We start from the raw sequence: 15898 nt of genomic DNA on the forward strand, positions 1-15898 counted from the left end.
ATATACAAATTACAAGACATCACGTCAGAACATTTAAACGTCAAATCAAACATTAAAATCGACTTAAGATGCACAGACACCTAATTTATTAAACAATCACTGGTAAACTGAGGAGGGAGCCATTTCTTTTAATAAATATATATAAGCTATACATATATCCCTATTATTTATATGAGTTCTATTTGTGCGCACTGCACAGCTTAGACCCTGTGCTGGGTTACAATGGTGTAAGTAATTTGAGAGGGGGACAAAAGGTGCCCAAAAGACGAATGCTTCAACAGCCCTGGCAGCCGACGGTATGTTCCTTTAACACTTCATCCTAGATGGTGCATTTGTTGTTAATGTAATGGCCCCTCTCTCCTCTGCGTTAACTCCTGAAGGCCACCGCAGGCCAGCAAACTGCTCCCGTGGATGAAAATAGCAGTTCGCCCTCTCTTTGTGAAGAGCACAAAGACACTGCACTATCAGCACCCCGCACTTTCTTTCACACTTCATCATGAATGGTCGGCGAAACACAACTTGTAAATGATTACAGCAGGGGCAAGGTGGGGGAGGGGATCAATTGAGGTTTGTGACCCTTGCTATTGTTTATACTGTACATAATTTTGATTGTAATAGCAGTTATGATATTATTTGTGCTGCACAGAAGCTAATTGGTGCCAAAGGAGGTAAAGGGATATAGTCGTGGGCCCCTTTAGCTGCTATCTTAAATGGACGTCCCTGTTTTTGAGAGGTCATCATCAAGTCATGGACATCTGTTTCACATAATCGTGTTGGTGCGGGGAAAGAAGTCAATACTTAATTTCTGACTCAACTTATCTTCATGCTTCTCTATATCAGTTTTCATAAACAGACCCGGTTGTGCATTTATTATGTCCAGAATATATAACGTTGAACGTTGCCTGATATAAGATCTGTGGACAAAATCAGGTAAAAATCAAATTTGGCTAAATAGCTTCAGGGAGATGGGATTCACAATATAATAATATTGTGAAAGTTATCACGTTTACAAGGGTAAAAATGGTATTAGACATCAGATGAACAAGGAGGCTGATCATTAGTGATGCACCAGGCATTCATATGAATGAGGTTAGCAATGACCTCCGTTCATATAAGACCCCTGGTAAACAAAATAATTTTACAGTATTCGTGGAAAAATTAGACGAGGCACTCTACAGATTTTACACGGAAAGTTTACTAGTGATAACAGTTGTATAATGTCTTCTGTGACTCTGAAGGAGTCCGGAAGAGTAACCCTGATGATGTCATCACACACAAACTGTGTCACACAAGGAGTTGTGTTGTTGTTGTTGTTGTAAAGAGGTTTCACCATACAAGGTCGGCCCAACTGGAAGATGCTATCAGCCTCTGATGATACGATCTCAGCTGACTCTTGCTCGTCCCCTACCTCAGGTTCCGTACCAAATTGTTTTGGTGACCATTTGAAACATAGTGTAAGATTTGGGGGCCAAAATGTGAATAACACCTCGTTCAAAATGCAAAAGATTTGAAAAGTGGTGGCAGTATCAAAAACGCAACGATACTTCTGATCTCACAGCCTTTACCCACAGTGGGATTCAAGGATTCATGATGCCAAAATGTGTCCAAATGCAAAAGTGTTGACACCCTATTCTGAAAAGTGAACCATTATGTCCTCAACAAAAGGGATGAATCTGAATTAAAAATGTTCAAATGGTTATTAAATTATAGAAAGAAATAGAATAGTTTATGAGATTATCGCCTTCTCTTGAAAATATATATTTACCTTTGCCAAAAATCATGGCACACCTTTTCTTTGAAGGCATTCGTGTGGTTTTACTTGGGTGCAGTGGTTCAAACTGAGAAACAGAGAAATTTAAACTCTCCTGTCTCCCCTCCACAAACCTTGCAGCCAGCCACTGCGTACATTGCTATATTGTTGGACTCAGAATAAAAAAAACAACAAAACATTGGTAGTTCCCCATTCCACTATTGGAAAGGACTGGGTCTCAGATGCTTTTTCGACAATTTAACAATTAGTTTGAAGCATACTAACTCCTCACGTGTGCCACGGGTCATTAAGATAAGAATTTATCTCCTGAGGGGCATCAACAAAGTCAACGACAAATTGCCCAGTCGATCAGGAGATATCTTAGTTTCACTTTTTAACAGGTGAGGATGGCACCAGATAATGGCCGATTGATCAAAATGTAAAGGGGTCATCCTCGGGGGAAACGTGATTGTGATCAGTACATTTTAATGGGAAACAGTCCGTTCCATTCTGTGTTTTTTTTTCCTGTGTACAAAGGGGAATTTTTTTCATGATGTGAAAATAGAGGAATGGAGTTAAGGTCATAAATTGCCAGGATTTATTCAGTGCTTGAATATGCACGGCAAATTTCTGTGGGTGACTCTAGCAGTTGCCTCGAAGGCACGTAAATGTTGGCAGACCAGTCCACCACTTTGTTCTAGAGTGAAATGACTCTGCAGCTGTTGGAAATGAATTGCCATGAAATTTGCTTCAGACATTTGTGGTCCCCGGGGAATGAACTCTAACAATTTTTTTTGTGGTCCCCTGACTTTACATTTAGCACCACAACTAAGTCAAGTTTTCAATAAATTGAAAAAATAATCAATCTAATACATTGGTGTATGACATAATACCTGTGAACATTCCCATCAGCCTCAGCCATATTTTCTTTTTTTGCCAGTTATTAAATGTTAGCATGCATTGCATCTTTGTGGCCGTGATAGTAAGCTGACATTAGCACTTACCTCAAAGCACCGTTGTGCCTGTATCCGGACTCGGACTCCCAAACGGGAGGTCGTGGCCCGGCTAGGGCAGGAAAATCACAACAGCAACAACAAAGAGAGAAACAAGCTCTCCCCAGAATCACTTACTGCGCCTTTAACGTACAAGGTTTCGTAACAGCAGCGCCGTTGAACAATCTCTCCACACGAGACCCAAATACAATAGGATGATGAAAACAAGGAGGGACACGGATGATGAAAGCACCGCGAGTGTTTCATCTCAGAACACGGAGCGCTGGCCACTTATCGCTCTTCCTCACATATGGTCGCTGAATAACGCTGCCAGTGAAATACTCCCCTGACATGTGTGCAGAAGGATCAGGAGCGCACCTACTGTCTGACTTGGAGGTTAATTGGCTTCAGTGCGGCATATAGTCTGTATGTGTGTACGTGTCCGCGAGTGTGGCACCCTGCAGACAACTCAACAAGTTGGGAAAGTTAGGACAACCTTGGATTTCACTCTCACTATTTGGTATTGGATCTGTGGCCTAGGGTTAGGGTCTGAATCAAGGATTGGGAAGCATCGCACACAATGGTGGTGCATGCACCTCGGAGAGAGGACGTCTAGATATTCAGTGAGTATATGAAGTGTGTGTGTGTTGGTCTCTGTGTTGTGCTGCTGTGATACTGATAGACCAAATATATGTACCCTTGGCCTGGATTGGTTGGGCCACATAACAAAAGAAACAAACAAATCTCTCTGGCCTAACCGACCATGTTAGTTCCTTGTCCTTTACCCTCATGTAAACCCAGAGGAGACCTCTGTTGTCATGGTAACACGCATGGCTGCGGAATGGTCACACTTTGGTTAGGTTTAGGAACAACATCTAATTAGGTTCAGGAAAAAACCGGGGTGTGGGTTAAATAAGTTCTTCCTTAAGGTACAGTCACTGTAATAAACACATGGTTATGGTTATGGTTGTGGAACAGAACATAGATAAGAGTCAGAACGTCACACTAGAAACTGAGGGCAGCCGTGCTTTGGGAATTTCAAAAATGTGGATTAATCGAAGTAGGGAAAACCCTGTTTCCTTACAGCGCAGACCCCAACAGAATGCTTGTGTGGATGTTTTTTTGAAACGTTCCGTTTGGTCTCTTGGAATTTGCTTTTCACTTCTTTGGACTTTATTCTGAAGTCATTTCCTTGTGTTTGGACTTTGGATTTTTGGATTGGTATATTAGTTGTTCGCATTTATCACTTTTTCTTCTCTGTTGCTTTCCTTATGTGTCTTTGTATGTGTCTTTGTGATTGTCTGCCCCGCCTTAATGGCATTCACCTGTGTTCTCCCTTAGTCTCTGTGCTCCCCAGCCTTCTTTGTCAGTTCACAAATGTTCCTAGATTTATTTAGTTCAGATCTTTTTACCTGCTCCTGAGAATTTATCTGTTTACCTGTTTTATGTTTTCACTGAGGTGGAATTTGTATGGATCTCTAATTTCACTGTTTAAGTTTTTGATTAAACTCACCTGTCTTTCTACCTATACAGTAAATAACTATATGTGATTCTGTGGTCTGCGATTTGGGTCCTGTTACCTTCTAAACTTAACAAATATGCGACAGTCACAGAAATACATCAGTCAGGAGGTGATATTAGACTGTTGGCTGAAACAGAGGATGATGCTGGACAGGCCCAGGGTGCAGCTGTTGGAGGGACCGACCTTTACAACAACCAATGAACTGTACTTGCTGTGCTGAAATATGAGTTGATAATGATCAAATGAAATAACAAAATCTAGGGTGAAATGTTTCCCCCCTGGTGGAGACTTGTACAACAGGTCCGGACCAGTTGTGGATTTCGTCTGTCGCTTTGAGAAAATGTGATTTACTGACAGATTCACTGGAAAATGCCCCTTAAAAAAGAAATCTGTTATGGCATGAGGCCCATTGTTCAGAATCACAAAGATGCGTTGATCAGGTTAAAAGTTCTTCTGTACAAAATGATATAGAGTCTGGTTTAATCAAAGAATGACGCCACATCACAAGAGCTCCCTTTGTGTTCCCGTCATGGGACTGGTTAACCAGTTCAAAGGACTCTGCATCGTACCACAGTTATACAAATGGCTTATGCATTAAGTGAGCGACAGGGTAGCTGTCCCATCAGAGCCAGCCTACATGGATGCCAACTGGACATTAATCATATTTATGTCATTCTAGGCTACATGTGACTTTTGGACATAGAAGACATGGATAATATTCAGCATTGCCTCTGGTCATCATTCAGAATACAACCTTTCATCTCCTACCCCAATGTCTCTGTCTGTGTACAGTTGGTCTTCATTGGCAAGACGAGAATGTAGCTCTTGTCTTCAATTGAACTGACCTGTTGCAGGTGGGCGACCAGATTCTGGAGGTGAACGGTCAGAGCTTCATCACCATTTGCCACGATGAGGCAGTCCACATCCTCAAGACAGGACGCCGCCTGCTGATGAAGGTTAGGGACGTCGGCCGCCTGCCTCACGCGCGCACAGTGGTGGACGAGACCAAGTGGCTCTGCAGTCAGGGCATAGCCGAGACCAACGCCACAGCTGGCCCGACTCCTGTCTCCAATCCCGCTGTCAATGCTGGTATCCACGCGAGTGTCGGTGGCAGTGGCTGCAGTTCGAGGTGAGTACATCCTACCGAATGAAAAAAAATACCATTTGCCGACTGAAATAAAAACTACAACTGTCAAAAGCAGTGAAGCAGAGACATTGTTGTAATTGACAGAGCCGGCCCTAGTCTATATGGGGCCCTAAGCAGAATTTGATTTGGGGGCCCCCCAACCGCCACCTACACTATTGTCAATGCTTGAACGTTTGCACACCTTCTGAATTGTGCCTATCTTCACAATGCGCATGCATGAGCACGGACCTGACCTCTGAATTGATGAAACCAGTATTAGCTTGCCAGCCCGTTAACATAAGATTGCATTTTTGTATGACTGCCATTGACATAATATAACATGTATATAATCAAATAAAAAATTAAAAAAATTAAGCTTTCTTGTTGGACATTTCAAGTGCTCTTGGGGCTGCCTGGTTGCCACGGGGGCCCTACGCAGCCGCTTGGTTTGTTTATGCCTAGGGCCGGCCCTGGTAATTGATAGTGGAGCTGTGCTGTGAATGGTTTACAGAAATGGGTCAAACAAGAAAATTGTTAACCACTAAGATACTCAGCAAAAGCAGCCTATTTCTAATTTAACCCCCTCTTAAACACTTAACTCAAATCAGAGGTCTTCAGTGTATGAACAAACTTTAAACCCTGAAGTTGGACTGAGTCTACTAACTTTTCGGTATCTGGTCGTTTTAAAGACGGCAGACCTCTAGCGGTAGTTATGTTCAGGGCCACTAGAGGTCAGCGGTCGACTTTGGTAAGTCCATCAAGTTTGTGTATTTTTAATGGATTTGCTTATATTCTGTATATTAATCGAGCTGATTCTCTGCCATGTCACCCTAACCCCTTTTCACCAGCCTTACTTTTACAAGCTCATCGACCATGTGTTGGTAAAGCAAATAAAGGCCGACGATGCTCCGAGGCGAACAAAGTATTTGTGGCGTATACCTCCCGTCACCGGTAGAGGCGCTATTTTAGGCAACGGTCAACATGGTCGTTTTTACCACATACGACATAGTTCGTCTTATGAGTTGGAGGATTTGCTGTCAGTATGATACTATCTGGTTAACAACAGTATCAGGAAACTGCATTATTTCAAGTAGTTTTGTCAGATGTTACGCTGCAGGTTACACTGCGGCTCAGGTGCATCTCTTCAAATATATGACCACATGTCACGGGGTTCGGAACCCATTCATCCATCACAACCTCTTCACTAAGCAGACTCCATCGCTGTTCATATCACTCTACCTCCCCTGACTTACTGAAGACGTTCTCCTAGAAAGTGGAGCCTGACAAGAGCAGGCGTTTAGAATGCCAACGTTGCATGCAGGCCTTATTAAATGACAGGGCCATTTTGGGCGTTCCATGCAGGTGTAAATATAGGTGACCATCTGCCTGTGTGAATATTCACGCCCGGGTGCAGACGACCCCTTTATAATTGAATCACTAGCGGGTTTGATTGCACGAGATTCATCGATCTAGTTTTGCTGAGTCAGCGAACGATACAATCGAAATCTACAAGGTCAAGTACAAATCCAGCTTGGCGCTGTTGCAGAGTTGTCGTGTCTTCTTAGTGTTAATGAACAGTGCTTGGTTACAGAGAACAAACTTCATGGATGAAATTGAAAATAGTTGAATCAGGATACAATTTATTCAGGTTCAAAACTGTCCCAAAATGGGTTGTTTTGGCAAAGTCACCTGTGTGATAACTGTAGCAACTGCTAAGATTGACTTAATTGTAAGTTCCATTCTGAAGGTCTGCTGATACATTTTAAGGGCACATATTGTCACTCCATTGTTCAAGAGAAAAAATCCCAATGGATCTGTTCATTCCTTAAAGTTGATTTGAAACTAAATCAGAAACGTTGGTGATCTGCTCATCTAGTGGAAAACCTCCATCACTCAGAGTGGGTCTGTTCCCTGCAGGGGGATGATGGTGTCTGACAGCTCCATTGTGTCTGACAGAAAAACGGTGTGTGGGGACGCCGCGCCCTCTCCCCCTTATCCATCTATCTCCCGCCCCATATTGGAGCCGGCCCTGATTGAGAGTCTGGGGAGGTATAAATGTCTCTGCCTGCTGCCGCCTTGGAAATCATTCCAGTCGTCTCTCAGCTCCACACTGCATTAAAACGACAGTGCCTGGGTCCCGCCTGGGGCCGGGCTTGGCTGTGATGTTGTTTTGTTTGTGCTCTCCATGCATAAGAGTTGGTGATGCATATGTGTTGCTCTTGTTCGTAGGATGATTATAGACTAACTGGAGACGATCGGACTCTTAAGTACGCTCTGCACTGTTTTCTTCTCCGTTGCAGACCATCCTCGGCCAGAGCTCCACAAGTATTAGGAAAGGTAAGAATTGGCAGCCGTGCATTACACTCTTGCTTATTGCACGCATGGTACTGTACCGTCCTGACTACACCCCGACATGATGTATATCCAACAATAACCTTTGTTTCCTGACTCCTGGACAGAAGTAAGACTGTAGTCAGATTAACCTAACAGCTTTGAGCTTGACCCAACAAAATCAAATGAGATCGGCAACTTGAAATTGACCTTAATACTAATAATTTGCTTTTTTTTATACTTGGGATGCATGAAACTCTTTGGTTTTGAGACTTGAGATTTTCCAAATAACAGATTGACTATGAGACAATCCCATTGCTGCATTACACTGTACCTCACACATTCTCACATGTGAACGTCGGACGTTTGCGCAGCGGGCCTCTCGCTGACACAATCTCCAGTTTCAGTTGCAAAAACTTTAAAGCCAATGATTGTGCAGAGCTAGAAATCGCTTGTCCTCTGAAACGAGCGCCACTGTAAACATCAGTCTAAGATTTAAAGTGGACTGTTTGTTTCATGGGGTTCAACAAGGTCTAAAGAGTGGTTACGTATGCTGCCTTCCATTATACCTTGGAAGTCGGAGCTCAGAACTCGGAAGTCGGCTTTATCGTTCCAGTGTAATCTCGGGACTACGACCTTTGAGGGGAATTGAGGGGTGTTCCAGTTAGGGGTTAGGGTTAAAACAAATCACCACCCCGACTTCCGGGGTCCGAGTTCCGAGGTATGTTGGAACGCAGCATTAAACAAATGAACTGTTTCATATAATATATCCGTTTCAGTCAATATAATCTCTCATATCAGCTTCATGCATGTCATATTTATCATTTGAGTTGATCCCCTTAAGTCAGAGCTATGCTTGACGACTTGCACGTGGTCCTTTGGAAACTCTCAAACAGCTTGTGTAACATTTAGGTTCTTCTCATCTCTGTTTTGAACCCGTCTCCCTGGAGGCACGGGGAGATCTTTGCGTGTTGTCTTCCTTGCAGCAGAATTCCAGTATAATTATACATTCCAAGTATAGCTTGAGAGACAAAAAACGAGTTTGGCTAAAGTAAGTGTGCAGCAGATGTTTTTTTGCAATGTATCGGATAAATATTTCATGACTCTGCCGTTGAAGCAACAGGTTGTGACCAGTCGTTAGGCTGACATTTAAAACTGAGTCCAGAAGTTTGAGATGTGGTTTGATTTGAAACTTTTCTGACAAATATTGAAAGATGAATCCGAATGGACCTCATAGCCAGTTCATAACTGGATTTTGGATTTAAGATCTGATTTAGTGCTATCAACCCCAAGTGGCAACTACCACAGCTGTAGGCTGAAGCCAGGAGGAATTGAATTCATTGAAACACAACTTAGACTTTGGGTCCAATCATTTTCTTTTTTTTGAACGTGGGGCAAAGTCACTAATTAATTTCCGCTTGGAAATAAACATGACATAGTTACAATAAGCTGCAACTCAACCACCTACAGTACAGCAGGGAAATGGTACTAATGCGTTCATGTAGGCTACGAGTAATAAATACTCAATATTGTAATATATAACAGGCTCAGGAGGGTACATGTGCAAATGCACAAATGTAACATTTAATGGGATTTTTTTAATACTACAATTACTGCAACTTTCAGGAACTTACCACTTCCCCCGGGTGCTGCTCAACGCACTCCTCCTGCGGCGCCGCGGTGTGACGTTGTCACCGGTGTCTCTTCTCTCTCGCGCTCCGTGTCTCTCGCTCTGGAGACGCCTCTGCTCGCAGCTGCTGACGTTCACCGATGCCAGTAGAGGTGTGGAGCACAAGCGAGCCAGTCGTTCCCGGAGTTCGTCCTGCAGGCGGCTGCATGGACGCTGTGCACTGCACTTTGGATTCAGGCTCTCCAATAAATGAGCTGGTGCAAATCACTGAATCAAAGTAAATCACTGCTCTTGTTGATTGACAGACAGATCGCTCACCAGCTCCTCACTCACTCTGACTTGTGGAGCTTTTGTCAAACAACGGACTGTAACTTTTTTCTTTGGTTGGTTGCACTCACACGCCGTCACGTCTGTTGTCACTTGATTAGGATGCCTGCCCCGTTTAGCGGCTAAGCTCGGCTTATGGCACCTCACGGTACGGTCCGTATGTCGAGTGCAGTACATCGACTTGGTCAGCCAGGGAGCCTGCAAGCGAGAAGCTTGCAGGCTCAGTGTGAATCGACTTGCAACTTCCCCTTGGACTGACCGAGCTGAGGTGCAGTGATGAGCACCTGACATCGGCCACAGCCAAGGGACGGACTGGGACCAAAAATGGCCCTGGACTTTTTTTTTTTGTCACGCCAGCCCTTTCAAATACATCCTGTAACACTAATACAGAACTATTTTGAGAGCAGGTGAAAGGTTTTTGGCGCCAGCAGGCCTCCACTCTGATAACCTGATAGATTCAGGCTACGTCTGTGATGAATGTCCATCTTCGGACAGGCTGTATAATCTATTTCCAACGCAGGAAATGAGTCAGATAATGCCGTCGCCTACTTGACCACTTTAACCTTTCAACTTGAAGTGATTACTCTCCTGGATGTTTGCAGTTCAGTGACAACAAATATCAGGTACTGACTTTACACATTTGTATTAATATCGAGTGCCAGTGTATTCCTATGATTAGGTTACTGCTCTACATCATGTCCAATATTCTATATGTTTGGGGTGTGTTGGGAGATTGAGTCGATAGAGAGTGTGTGTGTGTGTGTGTGTGTGTGTGTGTGTGTGTGACTGGGCTCTCATCTTCACATTTCCATTTGTGTGCACAGCAAGCGGACGGGATGGGGCATGTTAATTAGTGAGCTTTTAGAGGCGCTGAGCTTTGAATTATGGAATGATGCTGCTGTACCCTGCTGTCTGTCAAACTGTGCCCCTGCTGCTGAGCACAGGTAGAGGCGTTCACTGTTGCGTTGTGTTCTCGCTCCCTCGCAGCGCTTCCGCTGCCAAGTTTAGTTGTTAACACGCTGCTATCAGTTTGACCCCACGCACGGATAATTTGCATTATTTGCTGTGAACCAACTCCATGTGGTCGACTGCTCTCGTTCTACTTCGGCTGTTTGTAATCGGGCTCGCGCAAAAAGGCTTGGAGTTTGGACAATGACGAAAGATCATGGACAGCCAACGGCAGACTACACACCGTCACTGCAGGTGGGGACCAAGACACGTTAACGGTCAAGACTGTAATATACCGAAGAGAAGTTATCTCTCAGTAGAGGTAAACTGTGTGCTTCACATGAGTGTGTGTTTGTTTGTGCATGTATGTACGTGTGTGTGTGTGCGCCCACATGTGTGTGTGTGTGTGTGTGTACACTGTATGCAGGTTTTTCTGTAGTTGAGAGAACCAATTTTCGCATTTTGTCCGGTCCTAATGATTTCAAAGGGCTGTTTGATGGTTGAGACTTGGTTTGGGAGCGTGTCTAAGTTCCCCTCAGCCCTGAGTTCCCTCACCGTAACCCTAACGTTTAATAGAAATGAGGGAACAAGAGGCCTAATTTGGGAGAAATCCTTGAGGGAACATAGGGATGACCCCATTGGTTTAAGGGTTAGGGTTAGGCATTTAGTTGTGATGGTTAAGGTTAAGGGTAAGTGGCTAGGGAATGCATTATGTTAATGAGTGTCACAACTTAAGAAAGACTAGTGTGTGTGTGTGTGTGTGGTTGGTGTATGTGTGTGAGAAAGCAGGTTAATAAGTCAAATGTTCATCAGGGATAAACAAATCGCTGTCTCCCGGTGTCATGATTCTGCAGCCACGAACTCACGAAGCTCTTGTTTCTTTGTGGACTTTGGCTCGGTTACTCAGTCATTTCCCGCGATTCGCCTTCCTTGTGTCTGCCGCTCAGTCAAGTTACCCTTGTTACCTTGTGTGTATTTAGGGTGGATTGGTATCGTCCTTCCTATCGTCATTTCTTATCTACTATTACTTGACCTCAATGGAAAACGTCAAAAAGGAAAGGTGTAAAGGAGGATTCATAGGACTTAGGAGAAGTCGACAGCGGGGCTCAGAGATGGCGGATGTTATTGCCGTGGTGATACCACACATTTAGGAAATCGGATTTTGTAAATATGGATGATGCATGGCTCAGTATGAAACATATCAATTTGAAAAAGCCATGAGAGAATAATTTATATTTTTGCTATTTTTATTATTTTATTGTATTTTAAAATTGGGAGAACATTTACATTCCTATTTTTGTCGTGTTGTTCATTTGAACACCTCCTCTTTCTGTCCCCTTTATTAAATGATCTCTATTGACACTGTAAACTGTAGCTAAGCTACATGCTAATACGTGCAGAGAGGCTCTGCTCTAATTAGGCAGCTATTCTTCAGAAATGGATCTAATTTCTGAGCCGCAGGCGGACAGGGCATACTGAGCTCAGTAAGTTCAGATCTGATGGGTGGCCCTGTTGATTTAATGCATTTCCAACGAGCATTTCAACAGCCGCCGGGTAACGATGAATAAAGTAGGGACGGTGCATGAAGGCTGCTGCTCTGATCGCTGAATGGGTTCTGAGAGACGACATGTAGTATTTAGTGCTTGTGTCACCACGACTCGAATGGGGATGGTGAAAGAAGCAGCTTGTTAGCGAAGACATAGTTCTGTACAATAATTAGGGGCCCGAGGTCTGGGGATGTGATTGGTTGGAACAATCAGAGAGACGGGATCTCTCTTTCAATCTCGCTCACGCTCACACTCTCTCTCAAAATACATTACATACACCAAATCAGAGCCGGCACTAGCCTAGATGGGTCCCTAAGCAGAATATCTTGGGCCCCCCCCCCAACCCCACTAATACTATTGTAAATGCTTGATTGTTCGCACACCTTCTGTAAATATAACACACCGATTATCAATTTAATTTGTTGTAGCTGTGTTGCTTCCTTCATACCAATGTCGGCTTTTATGCTTTTTTGGTTTCTCAATCTTGAAAGTAGCCAACTCACAATAGTGGTCCAGTGTTTCCTATTCAAATTGATACAGTACTGAGTGGAATCTAGCTGTCGTAATATTTTCTTAGATAATGGTTAGCTAGCTAACGTTAGCTGAAGATACCTCGACTGAACCCAATGCTTCTTTGATGCCGGTGAATGTTTATGGTAAAACATTGAAATTAGTCATGCATGTCCTTTTCTGCCTTTTCCATCAACTGTCTGAGTGACAGTGGCTGTATCGTGCCTAAAGTTACATAGAGCATGGGGGCCCCCCGGGTGGCCAGGGGGCCCTAAGTAGCCGCTCAGTTCGCTTATGCCTTGGGCCGGCCCTGCACCAAATTGATCTCCTCATTATAATGTTTATGTACCTGCCTCAGGAAATCAACATATAGGAAACAATTGTAATGGAAAGCATCGGAGGGGCGATGCATACCCTCATGTAAAACACCTTGAGCTGCATTTAATGCTGTGAAAAGTGCTATACAAATAAATATATCATACCCTGTGTGCGCTGTACATACCCCAACCAGACAATACTAAGGTTTTGCTATTGCAATTAAGCCAAATAGCAGTAGAACTTCATTATCCTACGAATCTTCTGATCAATATAAGCTTTAGATTGTCTCTCTATTACTTATCCTGGAAAAAAATAGTTTTTCAGACCTTTTTTTAAACCTTGACCTTTGACCTAAAGATAATCATCTGGAGATACCCTACCAAGTAACATTTACACCGAGTTTGGTGAGAATCCTTTTTTACACACACACACACACACACACACACACACACCAGTTTATGTGGCAGCGTAACACTGTGCTCCCTCACCTCTCTGTCACTTAGTCTCATTTATGACATTGTGTTTTACTTGAGCGTCATCATTGAAATTGTGTGTCATGCAGAGGCTTCTGAATATTCAAATTCCGCAATCTAATGAACTGCTTATTTGTTTTGCATTTTGCACTTTCTGTTTCTTTTGATTTCTGAGCACAATGTTCAGGACCTCGCTGACACTCAATCTTCCACCAGAAGGAAGAGCTGTTTCCAAGTGGAAGCTGCTTATGAAGATAACCACGATGGCAAACAAGTTGTGACTGAAGTGGTGCCCCTTTTCCCCCCTGTGTGATAAGCTCAGCTGCTATCATGTGTCTCAGAGGATGAGGGGGGGGGGGGGTGGAGCTGACGACTTTCTTCCTGCATACCACTGAACTCTCCTCAGCCTTCACCCTATCTGTATATGACCCTCATTTCTCTCCCTTCCCTCTGTCTTCTCGTCTTTTCCCTCACGCGGCGCCCTGTGTGTGTGTGTGCGTCCAGCCGGCCGTATACCGAGCCGTGGGTCCGCCGGGGGTCCAGGTGTCTCTGGAGCAGCAGGCCTACATGCTGCTGACAGAGCCGGAGAGGAAGACGATGGCCTACTACCTGCAGGAGTACCAGGAGGGACACATAGGAGCGGAGCCGCTGGCCATGGCTCTGTTTGAGCTCTTCAACACACATGCGAAGGTGAAGCAACCTGCAAGCGTGTCTGCGCAGTAGGTCTGAAAAGGGTTTCAAGGAAAGAGCTGAATAATTTTGAGGACCTTGAATTTATCTGACTGTGGGAATATATATCCCGATAACCAGACTGCTGACTGCAGAATATGTAAATAAAAGGTTTTTAATCACTTTAAAAAAAGGCACCCTTTATAATATTTTGATGTAATGAGTGCCTTATCACTCATAAACCCTGAATTGTATTGTATCTAATGGACTTGTTTTTGGTTACATTTTTGTTCAGTTTCACATCTCAACACGCTGCAGCTTGAGAAATCTTTTGCAAAATGAAAAAAAAAAACACAACCAAATATTGCAGACTACAACAAATAATGTTTCCAGGAGACATTAACAAATGATGAACACATGCTTGTTGCCATGGTGCCAAGATTCATTTTTTCTTCACATTTGGGGAACTGTCATTTTTTCCATATTCATGTATAGTCCTTCTTTATACATTCAAGATCTTTGTGGCTCTTTATTGGTAATAAGGGCAAATGTAAGCCGACATGAAGCTGCTGAATTTCTCTTGTCGCTATTATCGTCCACGTGCGGTTGAACGGATCTGACATTTGTGCAATATACCGTACATGCAGTTTTCTATGGTACCTTTAAAAACACACACCCCTGGTAATTCTTGATAATGCAAACTAGCTGTAATATTCTTATATCTCTGAACAGCATCCCCCTCCTCGGGCACTAATTCCTGAGTAAATCAATCACAAATTCAGCTGCTCCACGAGGGCGTTGTTAAGGTCGAAACAGAATTTTTAGCAACAGTCAGATGTCAGTAACTTTGTACTGTATAGAATATATTTTTTTTAAACTCCAGAAAACAAGTTAATATATCTTTGTTTCTCCCGAGACCTTGTTCTTTGCTAATTACAAGTGTGCGGGTTTATTCAACATGAGTCTCGCTGAGTGGGATTCAAACAGATTCGCAAGATTCTACCCACAACCCCCCCTCGCGCCGCGGGGCCTCATCTCTGTGTTTGATTCTCTCTGCTCCTTCCCCGCAGCTGTCCATGTTGTCCGAGGTGAGGAGTCTGGTGTTGCCGCAGGATCTGGAGCTGTACGACCGGCTGGTGCTGCACCGCGAGAGGGAAGCCCACCAGGCGTGGCACGGAGGCCTGGGAGTGCTGCACCCGCAGGGCCTTTGCAACCACGCGGCCCCCGTGATCCACGATGCAGTTCACACTGTCCCTGCTACGGTAAGATCCCTTTGTCTACTACAACTGAAAATCCCTCTTCTACTCTGCCCCTTTAACCTTACTCAGTACCTGTACTGTTTACATACGTGTATACATACATTGACATGTACATACACAAACAGAACATGTGCACACATTTAAATGAATGTATTTATAAGTACACATAGGATCAGAAGCAGGATTAAAAGATGAGAAAATAGAGGCGATGGATCTGAGCGGGCAGGGCGGACTGTTCCAGTCCGACGGGGCTTTAAATTGGAATGCATGTCTCCCTCTGTCATAGGGATTCTAGGAACAAAATAAGAAAGGATACTCCATGTGTCTTAGGTTATATGATGACCTGTATGGAATTAGATGTTGTTTTAAGTAGGATGGACTGTTCAGGAAAATGCATTTAGAAAATAAATTGCAACCAATGAAAATATCTCTGAGATTTAGGTGATAATCTGTTTAATGACTCCTACATGGTGCAATGAGGACACCTCAGAACAAA

The 15898-nt window shown here is 43.7% G+C and overlaps 1 protein-coding gene across 2 annotated transcripts in view; it reads left to right on the forward strand.

Moving 5' to 3' along the window:
* Positions 1–15898, forward strand: part of whrnb (whirlin b) — a 60534-nt gene that overhangs the window by 29802 nt on the left and 14834 nt on the right. For both annotated transcript variants that reach the window (XM_035640994.2, XM_047331303.1), the window contains exons 4-7: positions 5119–5393; positions 7691–7727; positions 13979–14164; positions 15214–15405. In XM_035640994.2, coding sequence (XP_035496887.2) covers positions 5119–5393; positions 7691–7727; positions 13979–14164; positions 15214–15405 — 690 coding nt within the window. The remainder of the gene's footprint in view (positions 1–5118; positions 5394–7690; positions 7728–13978; positions 14165–15213; positions 15406–15898) is intronic.

This window comes from Scophthalmus maximus, chromosome 3 (assembly GCF_022379125.1).
Source record: "Scophthalmus maximus strain ysfricsl-2021 chromosome 3, ASM2237912v1, whole genome shotgun sequence".
NCBI classification, from domain to species: domain Eukaryota; kingdom Metazoa; phylum Chordata; class Actinopteri; order Pleuronectiformes; family Scophthalmidae; genus Scophthalmus; species Scophthalmus maximus.